A 24,269-nucleotide genomic window follows, 5' to 3' on the forward strand; every position below is an offset into this window, starting at 1 on the left:
AGAGAGGCGCCACAAAACACCAAGAAAGCTTTCCATCTGTCATTTGGGAAAGAGGAGCATCCAATGCCACCCCCCTCTCTCTCTTCCTATGTACCAATCTCGTGATATGTATACACATAAGATTATATCACGATAAATTAACGATAAATTAAAGCTCTGATTACGATTATAGAAATGTAGGATGAAAAATACATTGTTTTCGTACCAAAAATACTGCTACAATAAAAAAGGAAAAAACAAAAAACAAAAAACAAAAAGGAACAGAGACGTTTTGTGGAAAAGACCCAAGGGAGTGTTTGTTGCTGTAAAATTTAGACTTTAATTAACTTAGTTTTTATTTGGAAACAAACTTATTCAATAAAAAAAAGATGAAATAACAATTCCAAGCTTATATCGGGTTATACTAATTTATTCTAGAGACCTGAGAATTATTATTTTCAGATATAAAAAATTATGCTCGGGAACAAACTGGGGAACAAGAGTTTATTCTCTCTCTTGTTCCCGAACCAAATGCTCCCCTAGAATTTAAAATTTTTTTAAAAAAATTAGCATTAAAAAATATCCAACGAAGCATTAGACGGAGATAAACTTAACACGTAACAGCAAATCAAAAATTTCTTAATAAGACATCTTTGGGGAGATCCCCAACTAAAGTTTTATTCTATTGGTATATTCCAAAAATAATATATACATCTTACACTATTTTCATTCTGAATTATCATTCTTTACATAACACACCATTTTTTTTCTTTTTTTTTTACTAACAATTGTTTGAATTTTTATAAATCTTAAAATCAGGTGTAAAATCCACACTCCTTTTACGGTGTATATGGGGAATTTCTCCTAGAAAATGGAGAACATTATTTCTATACTATAGAGTAGGTTGTATACTTTATACTCGTTTTATTCAGAAAACATTCTGTCATATCAAATTTTTTATTTTAATCGATAACCATTAGAATTTTTGTGAACTCTAAGGCGGGAAGGGGGATATAAAATCTATACCTCTTTTGGAATGTATAAATAGAATTTTCCCTCTCGGCACATTTTCTATAGTTTTATTTAAAAATAAAAAACTTTATTCCTATATGCTTGCATCCCAATTCCATTTTGCCTACTAACATCAGATGAACTTCGTTTTGTTTGCATTTTCTTGTTTTTTTTTTTTTTTCGCAGCATTTGAATTTACATAATTATAATTTGTTAAAAAATTTGTGCCACAGAAGTGAAAATTTTGGTTCTATCTTCAAATAATATAATGACAAAAAAATTTACTATTTGGTCATAGTCTAGATGTTGGACCTTTCTACCAAAGAGGACTCTAGACCATTTTGGAAAAAACTTATTTTCAAGAATTTAATTAATCTCATTGTTACCTCCTGTATTTTCTTGATATTTTCACAATAAATGTTAAGAATAATATTTCTATTTTTTTAATAAACTTAATATATGTCGAATTACAACTTCGTCAATCCAAATGTCTCCTTAATGCACTTTTTCTTTTTTGTTTTTTAGAAAATACTTTGTAGGCATTTCATTAAACTAGTGCTCAATTATAACCCTTATAATAGTCACAAAGGAATTAAATAAAACTCTAAATCCAATAATGGAGAAAACATAAAATACTTTCTTCAAAACTATACAGTTCAATAGAAAAAAAATGATAAAAGTAAATGTTTCCAAACCTACACATCTAAATTATAAAGTAATCAAGTTCATAAACATTAAGCACACAAGAAAAAAAAAATTGAATTTGCTTTTCTTGAAGTAAATAAAAAATATAGGTATATATAAAGCTTTTGTTGTGATGCATGTTATTAAAAAAAAAGAAAAAAAGAAGAAGGGTGCACAAGTGGTCCAATTTGTTGACCACCCAATTAAGGTTAGCCACACCACATTCATTTGTTGATAGGTTTTTGGAACATTACAAATTTTAGTACTCTTTTTTTGGACCAACTATACTTTTTAAGTGTACTATGTTTACATTTTGCCTCAATTCACCTACAAGTAAAAGGAATCTCATAAAATAAAAATGAGATTAAAAAATGATTAGAGTGTTTTGCATATATGCCCCTTAGGGTATGCAATAAAGAATAAAGTTTGCTTTGAAATAAGGTTTTAAGTACCCGTCGGCACGGACAATATTCACCGTGCCGTACCGTGCCAACAAGATACCGGTACGATACAGACCCCCTGCCGATGGCACAGCTCAAAACCCTCTGTTCTTTAAATTAGTAAGTAATTTCTTCAATATAGTTCAAAAGACATAATAAAAAGATATAATAAATAGTTAGAATATTTTGTTGCTAAAAAAATAAATATTTCATACTATTATGTGTTGGCACATAAGAATTTTTTTGACCGATACGCCTCGGTACGGCTCGGCACGCGCCGTAACGTACCGTGCCGGTATGTTTCTGGCATGACCCTATGTCACGACACTTAAATTCTTATTTTGAAGGAATTCATAAGCAGCAATTTCAAATAATTACTAAAAGACAAGTACTGTCTTAATGATAGAATAAGTTATTCAATAATAATTATACATTTTGAGAATATATTATTTTGTCTTTTGTGATTGCACGTAAAGGATTTGAATTTAGTTCTTTGAAATATCTCGACAACCGTAATTTCATTATTTTCATAGGATGACGTATTTCACATCAAGATGATTTATTTATTTTATAAATATATATCTATTAAGCCAAGCATAATATATTCATGGAAACATTCAATCATACTTTAAGATAATTAACTACTGACCGTATTCAACGCGATGGAGTTTTGAAGCGAAATTGCTTTACATTTCTCGTTAATGTAGCTGACGGTTGTTTTTTTTTTCAAAAATTGATTAGGTACTCCAAAATCATTTATTTTTATTTAAACTTATTATTTATTAAAATTAAAATACTATAAACCTTATGAATCACTCACAACTCATCTATTTTTCCCCTAGAAAATATCATCTCATGAGAAATTGAATAACACCTCACTATTCCACTCCACTCCACTACTATTCCTCTCCTCCCCCACAAAACCCTTTTCTCCTCTCTCTCTCTCTCTCTCTCTCTCTCTCTCTCTCACACACACATACACACACATACACACACTATACTATCTCTCTCTACACTCTCTCTCACTCGTCCCCTTCCCTCCATATACAAATAGAAAACACTCCCCTTTCCCTCCATTCCCCCTCTCTCAAACCCATCTCTCTCTCTCTCTCTCTCTCTCTCTCTCTCTCTCTCTCTCCTTCTTCTTCTTGTTGGGGTCTCCTCTTCTCTTATGCTTCTTCTGCCATTGTAGCCTCTCCCTTCCCAAAGCTCGCTCCTTTATCCGCAGCCATGGGTAAGTACATGCGCAAGGCGAAGCTCTGCGGCGAGGTCGCGGTCATGGAGGTACCCCACCAAACGCCGCTCGGCGTCCGTACCCGCGCCCGAACCCTGGCACTCCAGCGCCTCCTCAAACCCTCCTCGTCGCCGTCCTCGTCCCCGTCCCAGTCGCCGTCGCCGTCGCCGTCGCCGTCGCCGTCGCCGTCCCTTTGCCTTTCGGCCTCCCCCGAGTACCTCGAGCTCCGGAGCCGACGCCTCGAGAAGCCCCCGCCGCCGCCTCCGAGGGACGCGTGCGAGAGGCGCCGCGGCGGCGGCGGCGCCAAGCCCGCCGGCCCGGCGCGGAGGCGAGTCGCGAGCGCCGCGCCGGAGGAGGAGGCGCCGGACGCGGGGGCCGAGGCGTCGTCGCTCGGGGAGAACGCTCCCGAGGCCGATCCGAGGGACAGGTGAGGGTGCTCGAAACCCTAATCCCTTCTTTCCCCTTCTAGGGTTTAATCCGATAGCTAGGGTTTTACCATGCTTTTGAGTCTCTCTTTGCTTCGTGTGGCCCGCTTGTTGGTTAAACCAAATGGGTTTAATCCAAAGCTAGGGTTTTGTTGTGAAAAATGGGTTCCACCCCCACTCCTTTTTGAGGGTTTTGTTGTTAGTTAAATGAAAAGTGGTTTGTGATCACTTCTAGGGTTTTGGGTGGGATTTGATAGCACATGCACTTCATGCACAACCATTTAGCTTTGAATGCTAGTAATCTTTTTGATCAATTTTAGGTACAAATAAAAAAAGCTCCTTTTTTTTTTTGGTTTACTCTCCTCCCACTCTGTTTAGCTCTTTCTCTAGTGGCCTCTTTAGCTTTATCACCTTTGCTGGGTCCTCTTCACAAACTAAGTAATATTATTCTCCCCACTAAAAGTACTCTTTTTGAGTAGAAACTCTTACTTCTTTAGATTAGTTTTCTTCTTTATGCCTTTCATTTTTAGTTCTTCTCTCTGCTCCTAGCAAGCCTTTACTCCATCTTTCACTTCTCTTTTCAAACACACATTTGCTGAACAAGAGAGAGAGAGAGAGAGAAAGAGAGAGAGAGAGAGAGAGAGAGAGAGAGAGAGAGAGAGAGAGAGAGAGAGAGAGGGAGAAAACCAATGTTTCTCTGTTTGCCAATTTACCAGTTCATCTCTCTCTCTTACTCTGTGGACATACATTTCACTGTCATTTGACTCTTCTGTTCAGTTCTCTGGAGCATGACTGATGCATTGAGCACTTGTCTTGCTATATATAGCATGGCTTGATATTTATGCCAAGATTGCCTTGTAGAGCTTCTTATAGTCCTTCTAACTCATCTGGAATCACCTTGCGCAATTTCGGGGAAAAAAAAAACTTTAAATACCCACTATTCTGTGGTTCAGCGCATTTGCACTTCACTGTTATGTGGTTTCATTTGTTGTACTTAAAATAACCCAGTGGTTATCATTTCGTCACGCGCGGGAACGATGAGTTAGTAATCACTGTTTAAGTGCAACAGATAAAATCACAGAATAGTGAAGTGCAGATGCATGAAACCAGGTAGTGGGGTATCCAAAGTTTTACCCCCCTTTTTTTTTATTGTGGTTTTGAAAGCTTTGCCCCCAAGATTTCTAGTGCATGATGGTGGGGTCAAGAAATAATGCTGGAGCCATGATAAGGGTTTGCAGGGTGTTTAAGTGGGCCTAACTGAGTCACTCTAGTGGATTGCTCTTTTGGTGTTATGTATGTTTCTTTGACAAAAGTCGACTGTTGCAACTTCAGTGTTTCTATTTGATCTGTAAAGCTGAGTGCTTAAATGCATTGTACCAAGTACTTCCCTGTGGCTTTTTCCTACCTTATCTTGTTTTGTTTCAGTGTGGCTCCATTATTTCTCTTTATGTAACTAGGAAATCATCTGGAAACAATTTAAATTTGCGTTCGGCTGCTGGGATCTTACTCCATCTCTAAGTTCCTCATATCAATGAGCTTTTGCTCAAATTTGAGAATGGAGGAACATGGGCTATTTTAAGCTGGGCCCACCCTTTTTGGTTATTATTATTTTTTTAAAATGTGATTTCCGTGTTCAGAGCCCTTTCTGGCTTATTTAGTGTGGTGTTGGTGTGTGCATGTGTGTATTTATGTGCTGACCTGCTCATGCGACTTTGACTTGCACTTCTTTTAATTCCGCTGTGTGTACGCAACTGCATGCGCATTTATTTAATAGGAGATTTCTGAAGATTAGATTAAAGCTTCGTATGCGAGGTGTTAAGTCTTTATCTCCTCGGGCTTAAGGAATAGAGCCAGTTTGAAAATAGCAGTTTAGGGCACAAATTTAATCATTTATTAGAGTTCTCTATTTTGCCTACCTGGAATGATTCTATTGATTATTTGTTAGTTTTAACCCAAAAATAATGGTGAATTTTTTATTCTAAGGGTTGTGCGTGCTATCGTTTATTTGCAGGAATGTCAGGGAGACTACACCTTGCAGTCTAGTTAGAGATTCGGAAGCAGTAAGCACTCCTGGCTCTACAACGAAAACCAACTCGACCGCCGCCAATCGCCGCGTACGGAGTTCAGTACGTCGGGATATACCGACTGCCCATGAAATGGAAGAGTTTTTCTCCGCTGCAGAGCGAATCCAACAACAGATATTCTCCGAGAGGTATGTACAATGCTTCTCGTTTCTTGGCATCTTCCTACAGTACTAAGATGTTACTCTTTAGGTTAAAAATGTATGAAGATCCCCTTTGAAGTAGATCCCTGAACTTTATTTTCTCTGATCGACACATCTTTAACTTTCTGTTTGTTTCGATTGAAATTATTCTCAGGAGATGAATTGCGATTCTGTTTCAACTACTTCTTAGGCATTTGCAGTTAATCGTTACTGAAATCTGCTGTTCCGCCAGCTAAAAAGTTTGCAGAAATCCGTGATTTCATCAAATAGAGATAAAGGAAAAGGAAATTTAAATAAAGAAGTAGCATTTAGGGGACTATCTCTACCATGTATTCTGACCAATCATTTTTCCTTGTCGCCTTTTGGAACAAGAAAATAGCTACGAGAATCGCAACATCTAATGGTTCTTCAACTCATGGTTGTCTTAATAGGTACAACTTTGATCCCGTGAACGAGCGACCCCTCCCCGGCCGGTACGAATGGGTTAAGCTGGGCTACTAGAAATCCCTCTTCATCTGGGCACTGTTTCTTTCTCTTGCGAAAGTTCTCCATTGATCTCTGCCCAGGGTTTTCAAAGGAGGGCGGGGGTTTGCTGCTTAGGCGACCGCCGCCTCTTCTTTTATCTCTGTTGTAAAATTCTATAAGGCCAGGAGAATAGATAGTCTCTAGTGTTTTTCTGATGGTCTGTAACATATGAAAACTGCTGAGTTGCACTTAGGAAAGGAGACATCATAGCTTTAAATTAGATGTAACTCTTAGATCAGATCATTCAGGTGGGTCTCACAGGGTCAATGATCTCTTTTACAATCAATTTTAGATATGTATCAGAAGATTCCAAGTGCTGCAGGTTTACCTACATTTGTTTCTTCTTGGGTAAAATGTTATGGGAATATCATCAACTAATGATTCAAGTGTCTATCAAAGCGAGTCGTATCTACCATATACCGTGTCGTCCAGATAAGATATTGGAACAATATGAGTTCAAAATCTTCTTTTCTTTGAAATTATTAAACAGTTATCTTTATAAAGCATAAAAGATTGAATAAAAATATGTAATAGGCAATTAGAATAAATTTGTATTAAAGAGGATAAATTTTTCACCCTTTAGTGTGTCAGTGCTCATTTTTCTTGGAAAAATCTGATTCTTTCTTGTAAAATAAACTTTTGAATCTTGTTGAACTAAGATGAGATGAGTACAAACCAGGTATACATCATACATATTACTTTTTTTTGTTCTTCCTATACTTGATCTTGCTTTTGATTACTCCCAAGTTTTTACTACTCTGTATTAGAATGGAATCACCTGAGGTTGGACTCTCCAGGTGAGATGATGATACCCTTCCAATTGAGGTTTTCACTGTGGTTAGTGGATTTTATTGCTTTTTACTGTGAGTAGCACCTTCTATGAACCTTTTAGACTTTTGTAGTTGCTTTGTTGACTAAATTTATATGTATTATTAATTGAGTGTCCCACTGGTAGATACTATCCAAGTGGGCACTACTTACCTTTGTGGCTGGTAAAGAACCTTTTATTCTTATTCCTAGGAAGGTAAAAAATGTATAGAATTTATTAGAATTATAATTTTGTTTATTTTTTGCTTTAAAAATTTTAATTTTTGCTATCTTATCATTTTATTCACTTAATTTGAAAACTTTAAAATTTAAATACATCCTTCACTTTTACCGACTTAATTAGCATATTTTATATAATTCATGTAATTGTAATTATATTAAAGTAAGTTATGAGCCTGAAGATTTTATCGGAAGAACCGTCAGATAACTTAAATCAGATAAATTGAAAGATTATGTACAATAAAATTTTAAGAGGTTGGGCAATTAAAATCAAAATGAACAAAAGTTCAAACAAGTTCTATACTTTTTGCCTTCTAAAAATTTACACTATTGGATCATAATATTTTAATCTTCATATTCATTGTCTTTTCCGTATCCGAGCCTGAAACAATTTTGACGCCCGAAGTTATAGATTTAAATTAAATAAGAGAAAATCAAATCAGACTACTTGTCCGGTGAGGTTTTGAACTTACGACCTCCTACTCTGATTCTTGTGAAATCTCTTTATCATATTATAGTAATCATTTTTCTTTCTTTCTTTTTTTTTTTTAATTCATCATCATAATATCCTTGACTATAAAATAAAACAAAATAATAAAAACCCGTTTTAGCTCGGCCCATTACGGCCCATCCAATCTAGGCCGTTACATGCTGTTGCGGCCCAAGATGGCTTGGATAGATATAAATCAAAAGAAATGCTGCCCAAGATGGCTTGGATAGATATAAATCAAAAGAAATGCTTTCAACTAGAGATGTCAACGGGTTGGATTCGGGGCAGATTTTCAAAAACCCGAACCCGAATCCGACTCCAAACCAAAGACCCGAACCCGAACCCGAACCTGACGGATTTTAAAAATTCATATCCAAACCCGAAACCGACCAAAAATCCGAAATCCAAATCCGAACGCGAACCTGAAAATTTGAACCCGAAACAATTATTTTTTTTCAATATTTCAAAATATATTATATTAAATCTAAATTTTTAAAATGCAAATTCAAATATAATATATATATATATATGTATATATATATATATATATATGTATATATATATATATATATATATATATATATATATATATATATATATATATATATATGNTAAACTTGATCTAGCGTATTTAAAGTTTCTAGAAAATAATTTTTGCGATTTTTCGATATTATTTACCTAGCAATCGAAAGGATTCAAAATCAATAATTTTTAACGGCTGAAAATAAAAATCCTATAAAAAGTGGTGATATAGCACTAAAATTTTCGATCAAAAATATTGATATTGTTGTAGATAATATAAAGAATTTTGTATCAAAATTTCATCTGATTTGAATATTTCTACACTGTTAAACTTGAAAATGGCAGATATCAACCATTAAAAATTATGAATTTTGAATCCTTTCGATCACTAGGTAAATGATATCAAAAAATCGCAAAAATTATTTTCTAGAAACTTCTAATGCGCTAGATCAAGTCTAATGGAACCGATCGTCGATTCGAAAATTCCATCATCGAAAACGGCTCAGGAGCACGGAGGCTTCCGTGCTCCCGTGCTCCTATGCTTTCGAAAGTACGGAAGTCTCCGTGCTTGTAAGTTGTTTTCGATGATGGGATATTCGATTCGGCGATCAGTTCCGTTAAACTTGATCTACACTATTGGAACTATCTAGAAACCAAATTTTATAACTTTTTGACTTCGTTTGTCTAGTGAATCAGTAGCCTCAAAATTAACGACCGAAAATAAAAATCTCATAAAAACCAATGATAAATGACTCAAATTTCATATCTATATATATATAAAAAACAGTGATATATATATATATATATATATATATATATATATACAAAATAAATTCGGGTTCGGGTCGGGTTCGGATTTGGGTCGGGTACAGTCAAAATTCATATCTGAATCTATATCTGTCGGGTTTCTATTTTTGATATCCATATCTATTTAGTATCGAATATATCCGTTTCATTCAGATTTGGGTTCGGATAAAATTTCGGATGTTATACCTAGTGACATTCCTACTTTCAACAGTCGAAAATATTCATAACATCTCAAAATACGTGCATAAATCAGTCAAAATTCTTATATTATAATCATCAAAATGTTAACGTTAAATAAGAGAATCACTGCATGCACATTGTCGAGAGCTTTACGAGGAAATGAAATCACAGTTTCGACTCTTGCATGATTGAATTCTAGTGGGAGTACAATGCGTGATGCAATGAAAATGCACCATAGAGGCTCGAAAGTTTTAATTTAACAATTTTGATCACAATTTATAATTTTTAATATTCCGACCTCTGATATATTCTTTTTTTAATTCAAAACAAAAAATCTTTTTTAAATTAAATTAAATAATTTAATAAAAAAAATATGATTGATTATATTACTAGGCGAAAAATGCATAGAGACCCCCCAACTAGAGGCTATTCTGAATTGAAGCCCTCAACTTACTTTTTATTTTTAGATCAATTTGACTTGGCATACTACGTCAAATATTATTAAATTTTAGAAAAATCTTCAAATACCACCCAATAGTTTCGCACTTATTTTACTTTAGAACCCTATAGTTTAAAATATATTATTTTTGTACCACGTGGTTTCACTTTTATCTTGCCGTTATTCCTCCGTTAATTATTTTGTTAAATTATTGACAAAGTTAAAATAAAGGGGTACTAAAGTAAAATTTGGTAAATCACATGATACTAAAATGAATATTTGATAAACCGCATGTGTTTTGTATATGATTAAACGAAAAGTTAATAGAGGCTCCGGCGAAAAGAAAAAAATAAAATTGCTGGGTATTAAAGTGATTCACTTTAAACTACAGCATACTAAAATGAGAAAATGCAAAACCATAAGGGTGGTATTTAAAGTTTACCTTAAATTTTATAACTCTATAATAATATTATTATAATATTATTAATAATTAATTAATTAATTAATTATATTTTATAAAAAAATTAAAGTTAGTAAATTTAGTAAAATATTATTGAATTTGTTTTTTTTTTTAAATTTTAGACTAAAGTTATTTAATTTTAAAAAATTAGAAGTTGGGGGGCCTTAATAAAAAGAATACTCGAGGCTACTCAGCTACAGGTTATTTCAAGGGAAAATTTCCTCACTACCCTTCCAAATAGCTCTAATATCATAAATACCCTTTAAACTTTTGAAATTTCATATTTGCCCTCAAAAAACATAAAAATTTTCAAATATGCCCTTATAACTATCATTCCGTCGTGTTTAGGCATAACAGATTCAAAATACCGAATTTACCCTTCAATGTATTTTCATCAATACCCTCACAAAATTTCTATACATTACAAAACAGCCCCTTAATTTGATTTTTCTGATCAAAGTCTTCTTAATATTTTGTTCCTTGAAATTGGATTGATTTTTGTCAATTAAATTACAAATTTTATCAACCCATTGATGATTCCAACAGATTTAATAATTTTAATTACTTCGTAGAAGTTAAAATAAAAAAAAGATAATATGTAATAGCTAACAGAGCAATTTAAGTTAAATAAAATTTTAAATGTAACTAACTAAAATCAATCCAATACCTTCTAAAAATTTCTCAACTTATGGACAAAATAAAAATTTCAAATCTTAACCAGTATTAGATCGTCATCTAACTAAGGTTAATATAACCTGAAGAGACGGAGTATACGGTGAGAGTATTTTTGAAAAAAAGTATGTATTTAGAAAGATGATTATGATATAACAAAATTTATAGGGGTATTTATAATATTTCTGAAATTTAGAGGGCTACGGATGAAATTAACCCTTTAAACAAATAGTGAACAAATTAAGGGTAAAATGATAATTTTATATTTTAAAGTAAAATTAAAAAAAATGTCAAAATGACGGAAGTTAGTGAAAATTAACGGTGGGGGTATTTATGAAAAAATATTATATTTAGAGGGGCATTTGTGAAATTTAAAAAATTCGAAGGGCATTTATGATATTTCATAACTTTGTGAGGGTACGAATGAAATTAACCCTTATTTCAAAATGGATCTTTTAACTATTTTTTCAATTAATATTTTTATTATATTTACTTCAAATTATTTAATTTAATAGAATTATTTGTAAATTTAATATTTTTTTTAATTTAAGTAAAAAAGAGATCCAATAATGGACCCCCTCAGCTTTTGACTTTTTCAAATTAAGTACGCACGGACGCCACGTGTCACGTGATCAGCCGCATATCATGTACCGACTTTTCAAGCGGCCCCCACACTAATTCTTTTCTTGTTTTTTTTTTCGCTTTTTTTTTCTTTTTTTATTATTTTGTAAATAAATTACTATTTCTAACTCGTGCGTACATTTTTCTCCGCATTTTCCCTCTTTGAAAACCTAAATTAACAAAATTTCTCGTCGTTTCTCTCAATTTCTTCGTAAAAATCCAAGAATTTGGTGAAAGAGCGTAGAAAAAGGGCCCCTTTTTTGCGTTTTCTGGTCAAATTTTCCTGAATTTGGGGACCAAAGGGTCCAAAAATCGGATTTTTCTCCGTGGGGGTTGGGTTGGATGGGGAGAAACAAGAAGTGGAATAGTGTGATTTGAAATTGCCATGTGGAAAAGGTACGTCTTTTATGGCGAATTAATGCCCTCATTTATGTTCCCTGTAGTTGGAATCTGCATTAATTTGGTCCTTCGAGTGGAAGAGGAGAGATTTTACCATTTGGGTGTGGCTATGGATGATCTTGGATTGTGGTAAATATGGTTATATATATGGATTCTGGGTCTTTTAAGGGTTAGGGTTAGGGTTTCTAGTTCCAACGATGGTGATGATCGTGCCACTTGTGGAGGGTTTCTTTTGATATGTTTATGTTAGGGCTATTGGGTTTCTTGAATTAGTGTTGAATTGGCAACCAAAATTTGTAATTTTGTATGAATAATGCTTTGTTTGTTTGTTTAATTTTTTTCGGCTCATGTCCTGTGGATTTAATATTGGTTTTGTTCTTCCTCTTGTTCCTTTTTCAAGTTTTATGTTGAAGCATGAGATTATTAATTCTTTTTCTATTCCTTATTATAGTTTGCTGTAACAGTTCGTAATTTTTTTATTGGTAATTTGTAAAATAGGTGAAATTTATGCCTTAGACATTTTAATTGCTCCTCTTTTCATGATTCAGATGAGTATCTGATTACCGGATCACTGCGATTATGAAGTTCAATGTTTACAATAGAGCAATATGAAGGTTAACTGGTTAAGAAATGGATGAAGGGAGAGAGGAGCTTTGTTAGATCGCTTTCCTGTAGCACAATGAAGTGCTTGTGCTCCGGGGAGCAGCTGAGGGCCGATGAAATGATTCGCTCGTCTGAGTCTGCGGCCACAAAGGATTCCCTAGATAGCGGTTACTCCTCTGTGAACGGTGAGGGCGAGCAACGGCTCGACACTGGCAATATTGAAGAAGCTGAATCCTCGCTTCGCGAGGGTGTCTGCCTTAACTACGAGGTTCGATCCATTCGCCGTTTCATCTTTTTTACTTTGGCATGATTTGATGTTTTATTAGGTAGATTGTAATTTAGAGTGCTCCGATGGAACTCAGGAATTTGACACTTTTGCAGGAAGCGAGAGCTTTACTTGGCAGACTGGAATACCAGAGAGGAAACATAGAGGCTGCGCTACAAGTATTTGATGGAATAGACTTTTCTGCAATAGCTCCTAAGATGAAGATTGCCATTGCCAAAAAAATAGACCGCCGCAAGTTTCGTTCAGCCTGGGATGCACCGCCAATGTCGTTGCATGCCGTTAGCCTGCTTATCGAAGCTATATATCTTAAAACAAAAGCACTGCAGGATCTTGGAAGGTTCAAAGGTGAGAGAATGCAACTTCACTTTAATTGAACTTGTGTATTTACTAAATGTCATCTAGTTGTTTATGTCGAATTCTTTTATTGGCTTGGACTTAAATTTGTACTCGTGTAGTTCATATATGGTTTCTAATATTGTTTCGCAAGCTTTATAAACATGTATCGTGAAATCGTAAGCTAGCTTCGTCTTTTACATCGCTGTTCATGAACTTTTATGTCTTCTTATGAAAGAAAGAGTTTGTAAAAATGTCTCACAAGTATTAATTAGTTCTACTCTGCTTTTGCAGAAGCTGCTCAAGAATGCAACATAATATTGGACACCATGCAACCTACATTACCTGAAGGCTCGCCTGTGAACTTTGATATTGACTGTAAATTACAGGAAACAGTATGCAAGGCGGTGGAGTTGCTCCCCGAGCTATGGAAATTAGCAGGTTTTCCACAAGAAGCGGTTACGTCATATCGGAGGGCCCTTCTTGGTTACTGGAACCTCGATGCTGAGAGCATTGCTAGATTACAGAAAGAATTTGCTGTGTTTCTTCTCTACAGTGGTTGTGAAGCAAGCCCTCCTGACCTTCGCTGTCAAATGGATGGTTCTTTTATACCTAGAAACAATATGGAAGAAGCTGTTCTTCTTTTGATGATTCTCTTGAGGAAATTCGCTCTCAAGAGGGTAAAGTGGGACCCATCTGTCATCGATCATCTCAGTTTCGCATTGTCGGTTTCTGGGCAGCTAAAGCCTCTTGCCGACCAGGTTGAAGAATTATTGCCCGGTGTTTTCGAGAGGAAAGAGAGATATTATACTCTTGCATTGTGCTATCTAGAGGAAGACGATAACTTAGTTGCTTTGAACCTACTGAGAAAGCTATTGAGTGCAAAAGGAGACCCTAACTGTCTCAAAGCATTATTGCTAGCTTCCAAAGTTTGCGGGGAGAATTTTGCTCATGCAGAAGAAGGTGCTTCCTATGCACGAAGGGCTCTTGCGAATTCGCAGGGAGGTTGTGATCAAATTGTTAGTGTCGCAAATTGCTTATTGGGTATTTCTCTTTCAGCTCAAGCTAAATCTTGTGCTTCTGAGACAGAGAGAGTTTCTAGGCAAGCGGAAGCTCTTGAAGCGCTAGAAAAAGCTGAAAAGACGATGCGAAGAACCGACTATAGGATATTATGGAATCTCAGCTTAGAGTATGCTGAACAACGGAAGTTAGATGCAGCATTTCGTTATGCAAAGCTGCTTCTGAAATTGGAAGCTGGATCGGAAATCAAGGGATGGGTTCTGTTGGCGCGAATATTGAGTGCACAGAAACGGTTTGCTGATGCTGTGACTATAATCAACGCCGCTCTCGATCAGACTGGAAAATGGAGCCAGGGAGAGCTGTTGAGGACGAAAGCAAAAATTCAGATCGCACAGGGGGAACTAAAAAATGCGGTTGAAACATATACCGAGCTTCTTGCTGTTATTCAGCTAAGGATTAAAAGCTTTGGTGCAGGAATGCAGTTTTTGAAGGTTGATAATGTTTTGCTTTTACTTTCATTTATGTTGAAGTTCTTTTCGATAGAGCGTTAGCAAAATGAATTAAATTATAAACTAGTGTCCATGTTAATTTTGCCAAATGTATATAGTTCTATACTGATTTTGATTGTTAACCAAAAAAAAAAAAAGCATTTTCACTTTGTGAAGGTGTATGTTCTTCTTACATTTCATATCATTGCTGATAGGGTGGTAAGGGCGATAGAAGGTTGGAGGTAGAGATTTGGCATGATTTGGTTAATGTCTACCTACGCATGTCACAGTGGAGGGATGCGGAAGTTTGTCTCTCCAAACTAAAGGCCGCCAGTCCTTATTCTGCTTCAAGATGGCATGCAGCAGGTTATTTTTGTTTTGGTGTATCGTTTAGTAGTTTCCTTTTTAGCATCTCTTGATGGTTTCATAATGTTGATTTGACTCTTCATTTTGAGGATCTATTGGAAAATGCCTGGCTCTTGTTGTGAAATATCTCGTCAAGATTTTTTTTTTCCGAGTTCTATTGTAACTTTCATTCTTTTTTGTAAAAGAATCCATTCTGCTGAAAGCCTGAATCAACCTGAGCTGAAACTGTAGGAACTCAACCCGACCTGAACGCATATGGACTTAAAATTGTTGGAATTTCTAGTTTTTATGCTGGATTACAATAACTTCAGGAATATTATGTTTGAATCTTTGATTTTTTTTGTATTTATAATTTTCAGTCATGTGGCTTGATTTGGTTCTGACACCGGAAATTTGGGAAAACACTGGCATATTTTGTTTTCTGTGTGACATTGGTGCTCCACCTCTTCTTTTCTGTTTTACCAGTGTCTCCTCCTGACTCCAAAGAACACGATGGGATACATGCATATTTTCCCTGCATCTGATAGATATGCTCAGACCAGTCACATTGTTCTTATATGCTCGAATTTGACATATAAATGCTCTGAACAATTTGATGTAAGACAAAATTTTGTGAATCTTTTGGAGCTGACATCGACACAGAACACTCATGTAGAATATTTCATATAGTTAGCACACACTTAATGCAGCATCATTGTAATGTATTCAATTATTTCCTTGCTATGGTTATAATTCTTCATTACAAGCGGAAGTACTTTCCCCACCCCACTGAAGCCCTTATGCCATATGTATTTAAAGGCAGTTTTAACATTTCAGGGCAGTTATATGAAGCAAAGGGTCTCCACAAAGAAGCGCTTGAAGCATACGGGAAAGCATTAGATGTAGAACCTGCACATGTGCCAAGCTTGGTTTCCACAGCGATTGTTCTTCAGAAGCTTGGTGACCGACCACTAGCTGTTGAGAGAAACTTCTTAACTGAAGCCCTGCGGCTAGACAGAACGAATTATGTTGCTTGGTTAAATCTAGGTCTACTTTGTAAAGCTGAAGGTGGCAGATCAGAGCTTGAGGCTGCCGAGTGTTTTCAGGCTGCTGCTTTTCTCGAAGACACTGCACCAGTCGAGCCCTTCAGATGACTACTGTTATCTAGTGGTGAGAAATTACTCTGTAAGCCACTGTATACGAACTGACAGTATATTATTTTCTGGAAAATAATATTATTTTCCTGGCTGGCTTGAAATTGCAGCTCCAATTGGAGTTACATCTTATAATGTTTCAGCCATTTTTTCCTTTAATGCCAGTTGATCTCCATACTAATGATGGCTAGTTTAACTTGTAAAATGAAGCTCATTTAAGGATGATTTGTAGCGACAAACAAGTTGTAGGTTGTGGTCCTTGGGTTGTTGGGGAGCTCTAATAGTGAAATATAAATAAAAAAAAGACAAACTGAGATGTGCGAAGTGTTTTACACAGAAATTAACTTATGACTGGGATTGGTAGAATTATTTTACTATCTTCACATCACAGATAGTGTGGATTAACATCTTACAGTTTTAGGATGTTCAACTTATCGGATAATTTATCTTCCATTTTAGCGGCAGAGAATGCATTACTCTTTTTGTCTTTTTTTCTTTAGGAAGCAAAAGTAGTAATCTCATGATTGCTCTGTGTGAAATCAATGTAGTGAAGGATTCTCTTGCTTGGAAAATAACTTCTTGGAAATTAACTTCTTGGAAATTAAATTATATTTGAAGTTCCCTTGTTTGTTGCTAGCAGAAATACTTGCATAGTATTGTATGAGATGTACATTAAACAATTATCAATGATTCAAGTTTGATAAACCTTATGATATGAATTATGACGCAAGAAGTTGCACCAATTTTCTTTTATATTTTGGTGACATTGCCAGGGAACTGTCTTCTTTAGTAAGCAAGAAAAGATGCGTCTGCTGTCTTGGAGTGATGCAACTTTAGTTCAGTCGACATTTTATTCATTTCAAACAGTGTTGTTTTGTGTACATAACTAAATATGTCTGGTGTCTTGGAGTGATGCAACTTTAGTTCAGTCGACATTTTATTCATTTCAAACAGTGTTGTTTTGTGTACATAATTAAATATATGCAAAAGTGAAAATTGTTGTCAAAAGTTTACAGGTTAATTTGTAAAACATGATGAAAATTAGTTCTTAAGCAGGCAGGTTTTACCCCATTGCTTGCTAAATGTTTATCAGCTTTTAGTTCACCTAGCAGTAGGCCGCCACCGCACAATCATAGTATCTGTTTTGAGAAATATTATCTGTAACTCGAATAACGTATTGGAGTGTTGGAATAATAGCTTGTTGGAATGAATTTTATTGGATTTTGAACATTCTTTGTCTATCTAATAAATCATAATTTTAAATCTTATTTGTTTATGTTGTATTGCATCAATTTAGGCCTCCTTTGTTAGAATGAATTTTACTGCAGCAAGTTGGTTGTCTATTTATTGCATATGCCCCAAAATCAACTCACTTTGCACTATATTTTGGTAATTCTGACTTACGGTATGGGTAAAACACTACCACCGTCTTGAGATATTTAGGTGTGGTTGCCAAGATACATCCGTTTCTTGAGGAGATAATATAAACTATAAATACGGATATCAGAATTACCTAAAACTAGAGGCATTGTAATCGAATTAGATGTGAATGGTTTGCTGTGGAGCACCCTTCCATTTTTTCTTTTGTAAGAACTAAGAAACTCTGCAACTGTAATGATCGGCTTACACAGAGTTTCTGAAGCATGCATGCCATCCTAAAAGTAAGTTTCCTGCTACTGTATGTTAGATTAATCCCATGCTACTCATTTAAATAGTTATTAAGCTGATGCTTCTAGATGCCTTGCAGGAGCAGCCATGATAATTGTTGCGGCAAGGCTTGTCGTATATTCATTTGATTACATCCCTTTGGTGTTTGTCTAGTTGGTATTTACGTTGGTTGTCTTTGGTGATTGAGTGGTGAAAATGGGTAATATGCTCGATTTTGCAAATGAAATTTGATGTAGTTGTTTGTGTATTTTTTATAGGTTTTGATTCTTTTGCACTTCGTATTAGTTCTCAGTAATGTAAGATTTGCTTTATTTCACTCCTTATAGTCCATCTAGCTCATTGTTACGGAACAAAAGCTTCCCCCAGGTGGTTTTACAATGTTAATTGTTGTTGTCAGAAGATTCCTTAGAAGATTTCTAGAAGCTTATTCTTTCTGAGTTCCCATTGTTATCTATTCGCGAGTGAGATTCTGTTCACTTTGATGTGTCCAGAGTATTTGAAATGTAGCAGCACATCATAATCAAGCTGGGAATGATTGTCCTTTCAATTGTATGTCATTTTCAAATAGGTCCAAATACTTTTCTTGTCCTAATTTGCACCCCTCAACTAACATGTTGTTCGATTTAAGAAAGTTCTGTCAGGTTCCATCAGAACTTAACATTTTCCATCTAAAGACTTGCATGCTATTCTGTCATGTATTAGAAAGTTAAGTTGCAGATTGAGAAAGTCATAAAGGCTGTTAATTTGTAGAAACAAAAGAATCAAATCAAAGTTGAAGGGTTCAAATTGAAATAAGCCGAAAATGAATAGTTTAGGGACCTACTTCAAAATGAAATGTACAGATGTTGGGATGCTTAATCTTGTTCCTTTAGCTGCCTTTGGCCGGTTCTCGAAGAATGGTGATTTCAGTTGTTCTTTTCAGATGCATAATTGCATGCTGAAAGTGGACTTATTTTGGTATTCATCTTTTGTATTTTCTATTCACATATAGTTACTGCAAACAGTCTTTTAACTCAAGATATAACAGTTTGGGTTTTCGTATTTGGTTTTGGAGTACTAACCCTGATGCGATGATAAGATAAAGTTTGAAATGAATCTTCTTGCATGATCATTAATTTGTAAGATAATCGTAGCAGATAATAGTTTTCTGATGTATCTGTGACGAAAATATAGAGTTCTTATGTGGCTTATTGGATGACCTTTACATGTTTATGTTTGTATTTTTTCCATATACTAGTGATCTCTTGAAGAAGAAATCCAGAGATAATGTAGGAGTTTACGGAGCTTTATGTGTGTCCTTGGTTTTTGATTCATTTGTCTTCTATGTGGCTTGCTATATATTTGTGAAACTTAAACGAATTATCGCAACATGGAATGTCATATTCTTATGTAGTTTTCTCAGTTTTAGGTGTTCTTGCACAATACGTTGTAAATATAGATTACATGGTGTGAGCGTTACAAGGAAAGATTTCATACTTTTGTAATTTCCTCATATTTGGGGTCATATGATCTCTTGCTTGGCCTGATTTATCTAAAAGCTTTTGCTTCTGCAGTAGTAAGAAGTTATTATGGAATTTATGTCCCATTTAGTATTGAGGTCTATCTAACACTAGTCGGCAAACCAAAATTAGAGCAAAAGCATATAGAAATATGCTTTTTTGGTTTATGATAACACCACAAAAAATATGTCGTAATCAATTTATTGTGATATGTAGGACATGATATTATATCCGGAAATAAGTAGAGTATTTTTCTATTATATTTTTTCACCGCACGTACCTATATCTCCCACCAATTCCAATTGGAGCCTTGGTGAAAAACTGGTAGTGCTTTCTCAAATAATTTTACTAAATACTTTTGTAGGAACTCTAGCTGGGTCAGAGGCACTTTATGCAAGAAGAAAATTGGTTTTAGTCCACATAACAAAATCACTAAAAAGTAGTTTGGAATGCTAGGTTTCACTTTATTCTGCAAAAAAGAAGATGGAAGTAATCTTCTTTTCACACAATTCAAATTCAAATAAAAGGAATAAAATTTGGATCCCGCCACCGATGGTCTCTATAAATTATTAATTGTTTGTGACAAATCTACAACCTATTCCAGTGGTGTGCATGAACTAATTAAAAAAACTTTATATCATGTATGCTAACACATCAGTAATCTATAAGAGCAATATTTTGGATACCAATGGCAGCTCTAGGTATAATTTGAGATATTTCTTTCTAATAATATTACCCCCATTATGATCTACCTTAACCTAGGCTTAATTGTAGTTAAGTTGGGAATTTCCAATTCCCACCTCAACCAACCCAAGTTCCACATTTGTTCCTATATTATTGGTTGGATTGAGTAAGAAGATTTAGGATGAGCTGAACCCAAAGTTGCAGCCCAGTGATCAGCATCTACTAGCTGTAGAACAACAACAACAGGTGAACTAAAACTACAGGAGTATGCTATGATGATCAAAGATGATGAAATCATTGTGGAGTGCATTTTAGACAAAGCACTCAGTAAATGATGATGAGAGCAGGGAGCTTTGCTTCAAAGAGCAGAAATTGTAGACTGTCATCAAGTAGGTGAAATCCCTCTCCCCTCTCTCTCCCTCTCACCCTACAGTCTTTCTTTTTTGTCTGCAGTTTGAAATATTTGCAGAACCTGCATCTGGAAGTAACAATGACCTCCCATCCATTACATCCTTACAAGTTTAAATAGGACCCTCCATGGAGTTGTTGTCCGAAAACGTCGCGAAGGAATGGCGTACTTCAACCGCGAATCGCGAGCATTACTGGAGATTTTAAACAATTTGCAGAGGTAAATATGCAGCTAACTTAGTTGTGTTTCTCTTTGTCATAGGGAGTGTATGATTATATTCTATTAAAGCTATTTATTCACAGAGCAAATTTTTAAGTGTCATTGGAGAAGTAGCAAAAGCATGAGGTGTATATTTTCAGCGAAGAAGTTTCAGATTATAAATCACTATGCCTCAACAAAATTAAGAGAATTATCTAACGTAAAACAAAACCAAATGGATACCAACATAGCGAGACGACAAATGTGGATACTTCGCGGATTCTACAAAATAAGGGCGATTTGTGAAGTATACAGTACAACGGATATATAGTTTTCTTTTCAATATATTTTGTTTTTCATTATGAAAAATATGATTACTAATTTCCTGCACACAAAACAAAAGCATATAACTCCACATGTTCATTGTATGCTTTCCAAATTTATCTAACCCTTTTTCCTACAAATTCGAGGCTCCACAATTAATCTATTCATGCATTGGTAGAATGAAAAATTGCTTCTTGCTACTGTACTCAATATACTGTATTTTTCCCTTTCGACAGAGCGGAAAAGCAAACAACTATCGACCACAGCTTCTATGAATTTGGATTGATTCGATACCATATTCAGGTATTGCATATGTCTCTGCTTGTTCACTTTCTATGTAGTTCCAAACTCGAGTATTCGGAGTGCGACTAAACCAATACCGATATTTATATTAACATAGAACAGCTATATCTTGGTAAACAAAAACAAAAATGAAAATTAATTGTCCGAATGTGGACTTACATCCTTGTAGAATTTACATTTCCAGTAGCTTCTTGCAGGTTTCGCCATCGGATCCTGAAGATATACGCCTGTCAGTATTAACACCGCCACTTTCGGCGGATGCTTCATACTCCAATGGTCTACCTGATTGCACATTACAGGATATCAGAAGAAAATACTCGAATTTTGCAGAAGTTATCGAACCTCCGAGAGAAGGCTTTCTACTTACTCTAAAACTCAACTTTGCTCGACTCCCTCGAGTCAAAGGTATGATTATTTTCACTTCCCTCATGGATTAGAATCAACTAGCTTGTTCTGACACTGCTCGAAATGGTGAATTTTCAAATGAGAAAAGGAAAAATATCTCGTATTGCATATAGATTTTTGGCCTTGTCTTAACTGCTTAGTATCTGTCAAAGTTCTGTTAACTTTGATAATTGTTTTCTTATTCTGAAGAGATGCTAATCAGTAGATTATTACATTAGATCGTGCCAAGGCTATCAACGACGTCTCCTCGTTGCAGGCGGTTATCTTGAGCTCGCAATTGAAAGATATTTTGTGGAATCTTGGTTCAAAAGAAAGAGTTCATGCGACTTGTAAGCCTTTCAAGCTTGTGTATCACCCGCAGGAGCCCTTCTTTGTCAGCAGAGCGGTATGCCTCAGGCCCATCTTTTTTGAATTACGTCGATGTAACTACATAGCTTTGTACAATTGCAAAGATAAGAAGTTGACTTCTGCAAAACTCAAAAAAAAGCGTGTGTATTAAAGTTTATATCTCTTTAGATAGCAGAATAAAATTTTCTTTGCTTTCTACGAGCTTAACGGTGTGAAATATTCTTCCAAATGTAGCCAGAAAAGATAACCGCAATCTTTCCCATGTGTTTCAAGGATAACTCCGATGTGGTTCTCGCAACATCATTTTTCCAGGTATCACCTCCACCACGACACGGTAAACTGAGTTAGATCATTGTATAGATATATTCGCGATTCTCAACGTAGAATAACTGGATCACAGGAACTAACCGAGTTGGGCAACTCGACAGCTTTCTCAAAAGCACCGCGTTGCACGTGGTCACCGATTCCCCCTGCGGAGCTGCGAGGAGAAAATTTCGAATACCTAACTACAAATGGAGGATTTGTGTCCGTCGGTACGTGCATTTTGTTACAAAGCTATAGAATAGTTAAGAACCGGCTAGTCTTCTCGCAAAACAGGACAAAAAATTGCTATTTTGCTACATTGCAGATGTCTTTCCGTACCATGTCGAAGGGACAAAAGGAGACCAAACTGCATGGATTCTGCTGAACTTCATTGGATATGTGAAATATCATGTAAAGGTGGGCATTCGTATCTGACGAACCTTCGTTAACATGAATTCGTTTGTTATCGTCTGAAGCGGCTAAACTTCGTACCCAGTGCACCAGAGGATTCGTGCAAAGAAGGATGAGGCAGCGCCTCGAGACTTTGGCCGAGGTACAAACTTTTCGCGATTGGAATGTAAATTTACTTTTACACACTACATTCAGAATATATTTGTTTAGATGTAGTGAAAACTCCATGCAACAATTAACTCAAACAAATGAGAATGTCAACGCATGCTTCTAAATGTGTTTGGTACTAGTTATCGAAATTTACTGCATTTCTCGCGATTTAACATACCGGAATAATCCGATGATCAGTTCGCATGGATTGGTATGTTAAATCATCCTGGTAATGTTCATACACTGCATCATATTGCATATTAACTGTTGCTAAGTGCAGGTCATTCAACAAGCAAGGATAAAAGGATATGTGAGCAACAAGAAACTCCAAAGTAAGTAACCAAACTAGTATTGTACTCTAGACTATGGTACAAGAAGGGCATCTTTGCCATCTTGTGGAATTAAGTTAATGTTTTGCTTTAACCAATTATTCTCAGCACTTCCTCTCGCGTAGTGGGCGAACTATAAGAACGAGCACAACACGTAGATCAGAAATAAATGAGTTTGAAAATATTCAAACTCTAGATTTTCTTCTCTGATACCATATGAACGACTGATTTTCTCAGAGAAGTTGTTCATTTATCAATTTGCGACACTTTTGAGTATATTCTACTTTATTTATTTGAAATAGCGGAAACCGTTCAGAATTAGTCTTAACACTTCTGCTCACGTGCATGATGGATATTATATAAACTATGTTACGTAGACCGAGTGAATAGATGTGGGAATCAAACTCAGAACCTTTGATCTTATAGAAAAATTTAAATTGGTAAATAGTAATGTTTTAATCATTTACACTACGCACAACTTTTATTAGCTAAAAATATGGAGCAGGTCGCAAGAAGGGGAGAAAATTGATGATGGGTTTCTTGAAGCTGAAGAAGCTGAAGAAGGGGTGCAGCGTTTTCACCGATCAAATCAAACGGCTCAGATCGCGGATCAAAATAAAGGGCTTCGATCGCCTCCGTCGAAACTGGTTCCGAGTCCCCAGAATCTCAGCATCAAAAAAATGCTCCAAATTAGATTAAATTGATATAAATTTCTCAATTTCTTGTATTTAATTTCGAAAAATTATTCTACGTTTTGATTTGTACCAATCAATTCTATTGAGTCGCATGCTGGATCAAATTAAGTACAGTAATAAATAAACATAAAATGAGATAATATTGTGTTTATATA

The 24,269-nt window shown here is 35.4% G+C and overlaps 3 protein-coding genes across 9 annotated transcripts; all 3 read left to right on the forward strand.

Moving 5' to 3' along the window:
• Positions 3,068-6,920, forward strand: LOC109707020 (cyclin-dependent kinase inhibitor 5-like). Its single transcript, XM_020228061.1, has 3 exons — positions 3,068-3,775; positions 5,785-5,985; positions 6,429-6,920. Exons 1-3 carry the CDS (start codon positions 3,345-3,347, stop codon positions 6,496-6,498), a joined length of 702 nt encoding a protein of 233 aa, XP_020083650.1. The 5' UTR covers positions 3,068-3,344; the 3' UTR covers positions 6,499-6,920.
• LOC109707495 (protein NPGR2-like) lies at positions 11,867-20,817 on the forward strand. 6 transcript variants are annotated; one of them, XM_020228791.1, is made up of 7 exons: positions 11,870-12,156; positions 12,708-13,030; positions 13,144-13,393; positions 13,676-14,892; positions 15,105-15,255; positions 16,072-16,404; positions 20,693-20,817. In XM_020228791.1, exons 2-6 carry the CDS (start codon positions 12,794-12,796, stop codon positions 16,386-16,388), a joined length of 2,172 nt encoding a protein of 723 aa, XP_020084380.1. In that variant the 5' UTR covers positions 11,870-12,156; positions 12,708-12,793; the 3' UTR covers positions 16,389-16,404; positions 20,693-20,817. The 6 variants fall into 6 exon arrangements, with proteins under 6 accessions (XP_020084382.1, XP_020084380.1, XP_020084377.1 ...); XM_020228788.1 differs by lacking the exon at positions 20,693-20,817 and adding an exon at positions 17,162-17,471; XM_020228787.1 differs by lacking the exon at positions 20,693-20,817 and having other exon boundaries at positions 16,072-16,793.
• LOC109707497 (actin-related protein 2/3 complex subunit 2B) lies at positions 19,823-24,269 on the forward strand. Of its 2 annotated transcripts, none has more exons than XM_020228795.1 (11): positions 19,823-20,632; positions 20,760-20,867; positions 21,407-21,473; positions 21,671-21,878; positions 22,097-22,263; positions 22,461-22,560; positions 22,655-22,759; positions 22,855-22,946; positions 23,026-23,082; positions 23,371-23,422; positions 23,925-24,269. In XM_020228795.1, the coding sequence occupies exons 1-11, from the start codon at positions 20,571-20,573 to the stop codon at positions 24,116-24,118; spliced, it is 1,212 nt and encodes a 403-aa protein (XP_020084384.1). In that variant the 5' UTR covers positions 19,823-20,570; the 3' UTR covers positions 24,119-24,269. The 2 variants fall into 2 exon arrangements, with proteins under 2 accessions (XP_020084384.1, XP_020084383.1); XM_020228794.1 differs by having other exon boundaries at positions 19,876-20,632; positions 22,461-22,538; positions 22,627-22,759.

The sequence above is a fragment of the Ananas comosus genome, linkage group 3, assembly GCF_001540865.1.
Source record: "Ananas comosus cultivar F153 linkage group 3, ASM154086v1, whole genome shotgun sequence".
NCBI classification, from domain to species: Eukaryota; Viridiplantae; Streptophyta; class Magnoliopsida; order Poales; family Bromeliaceae; genus Ananas; species Ananas comosus.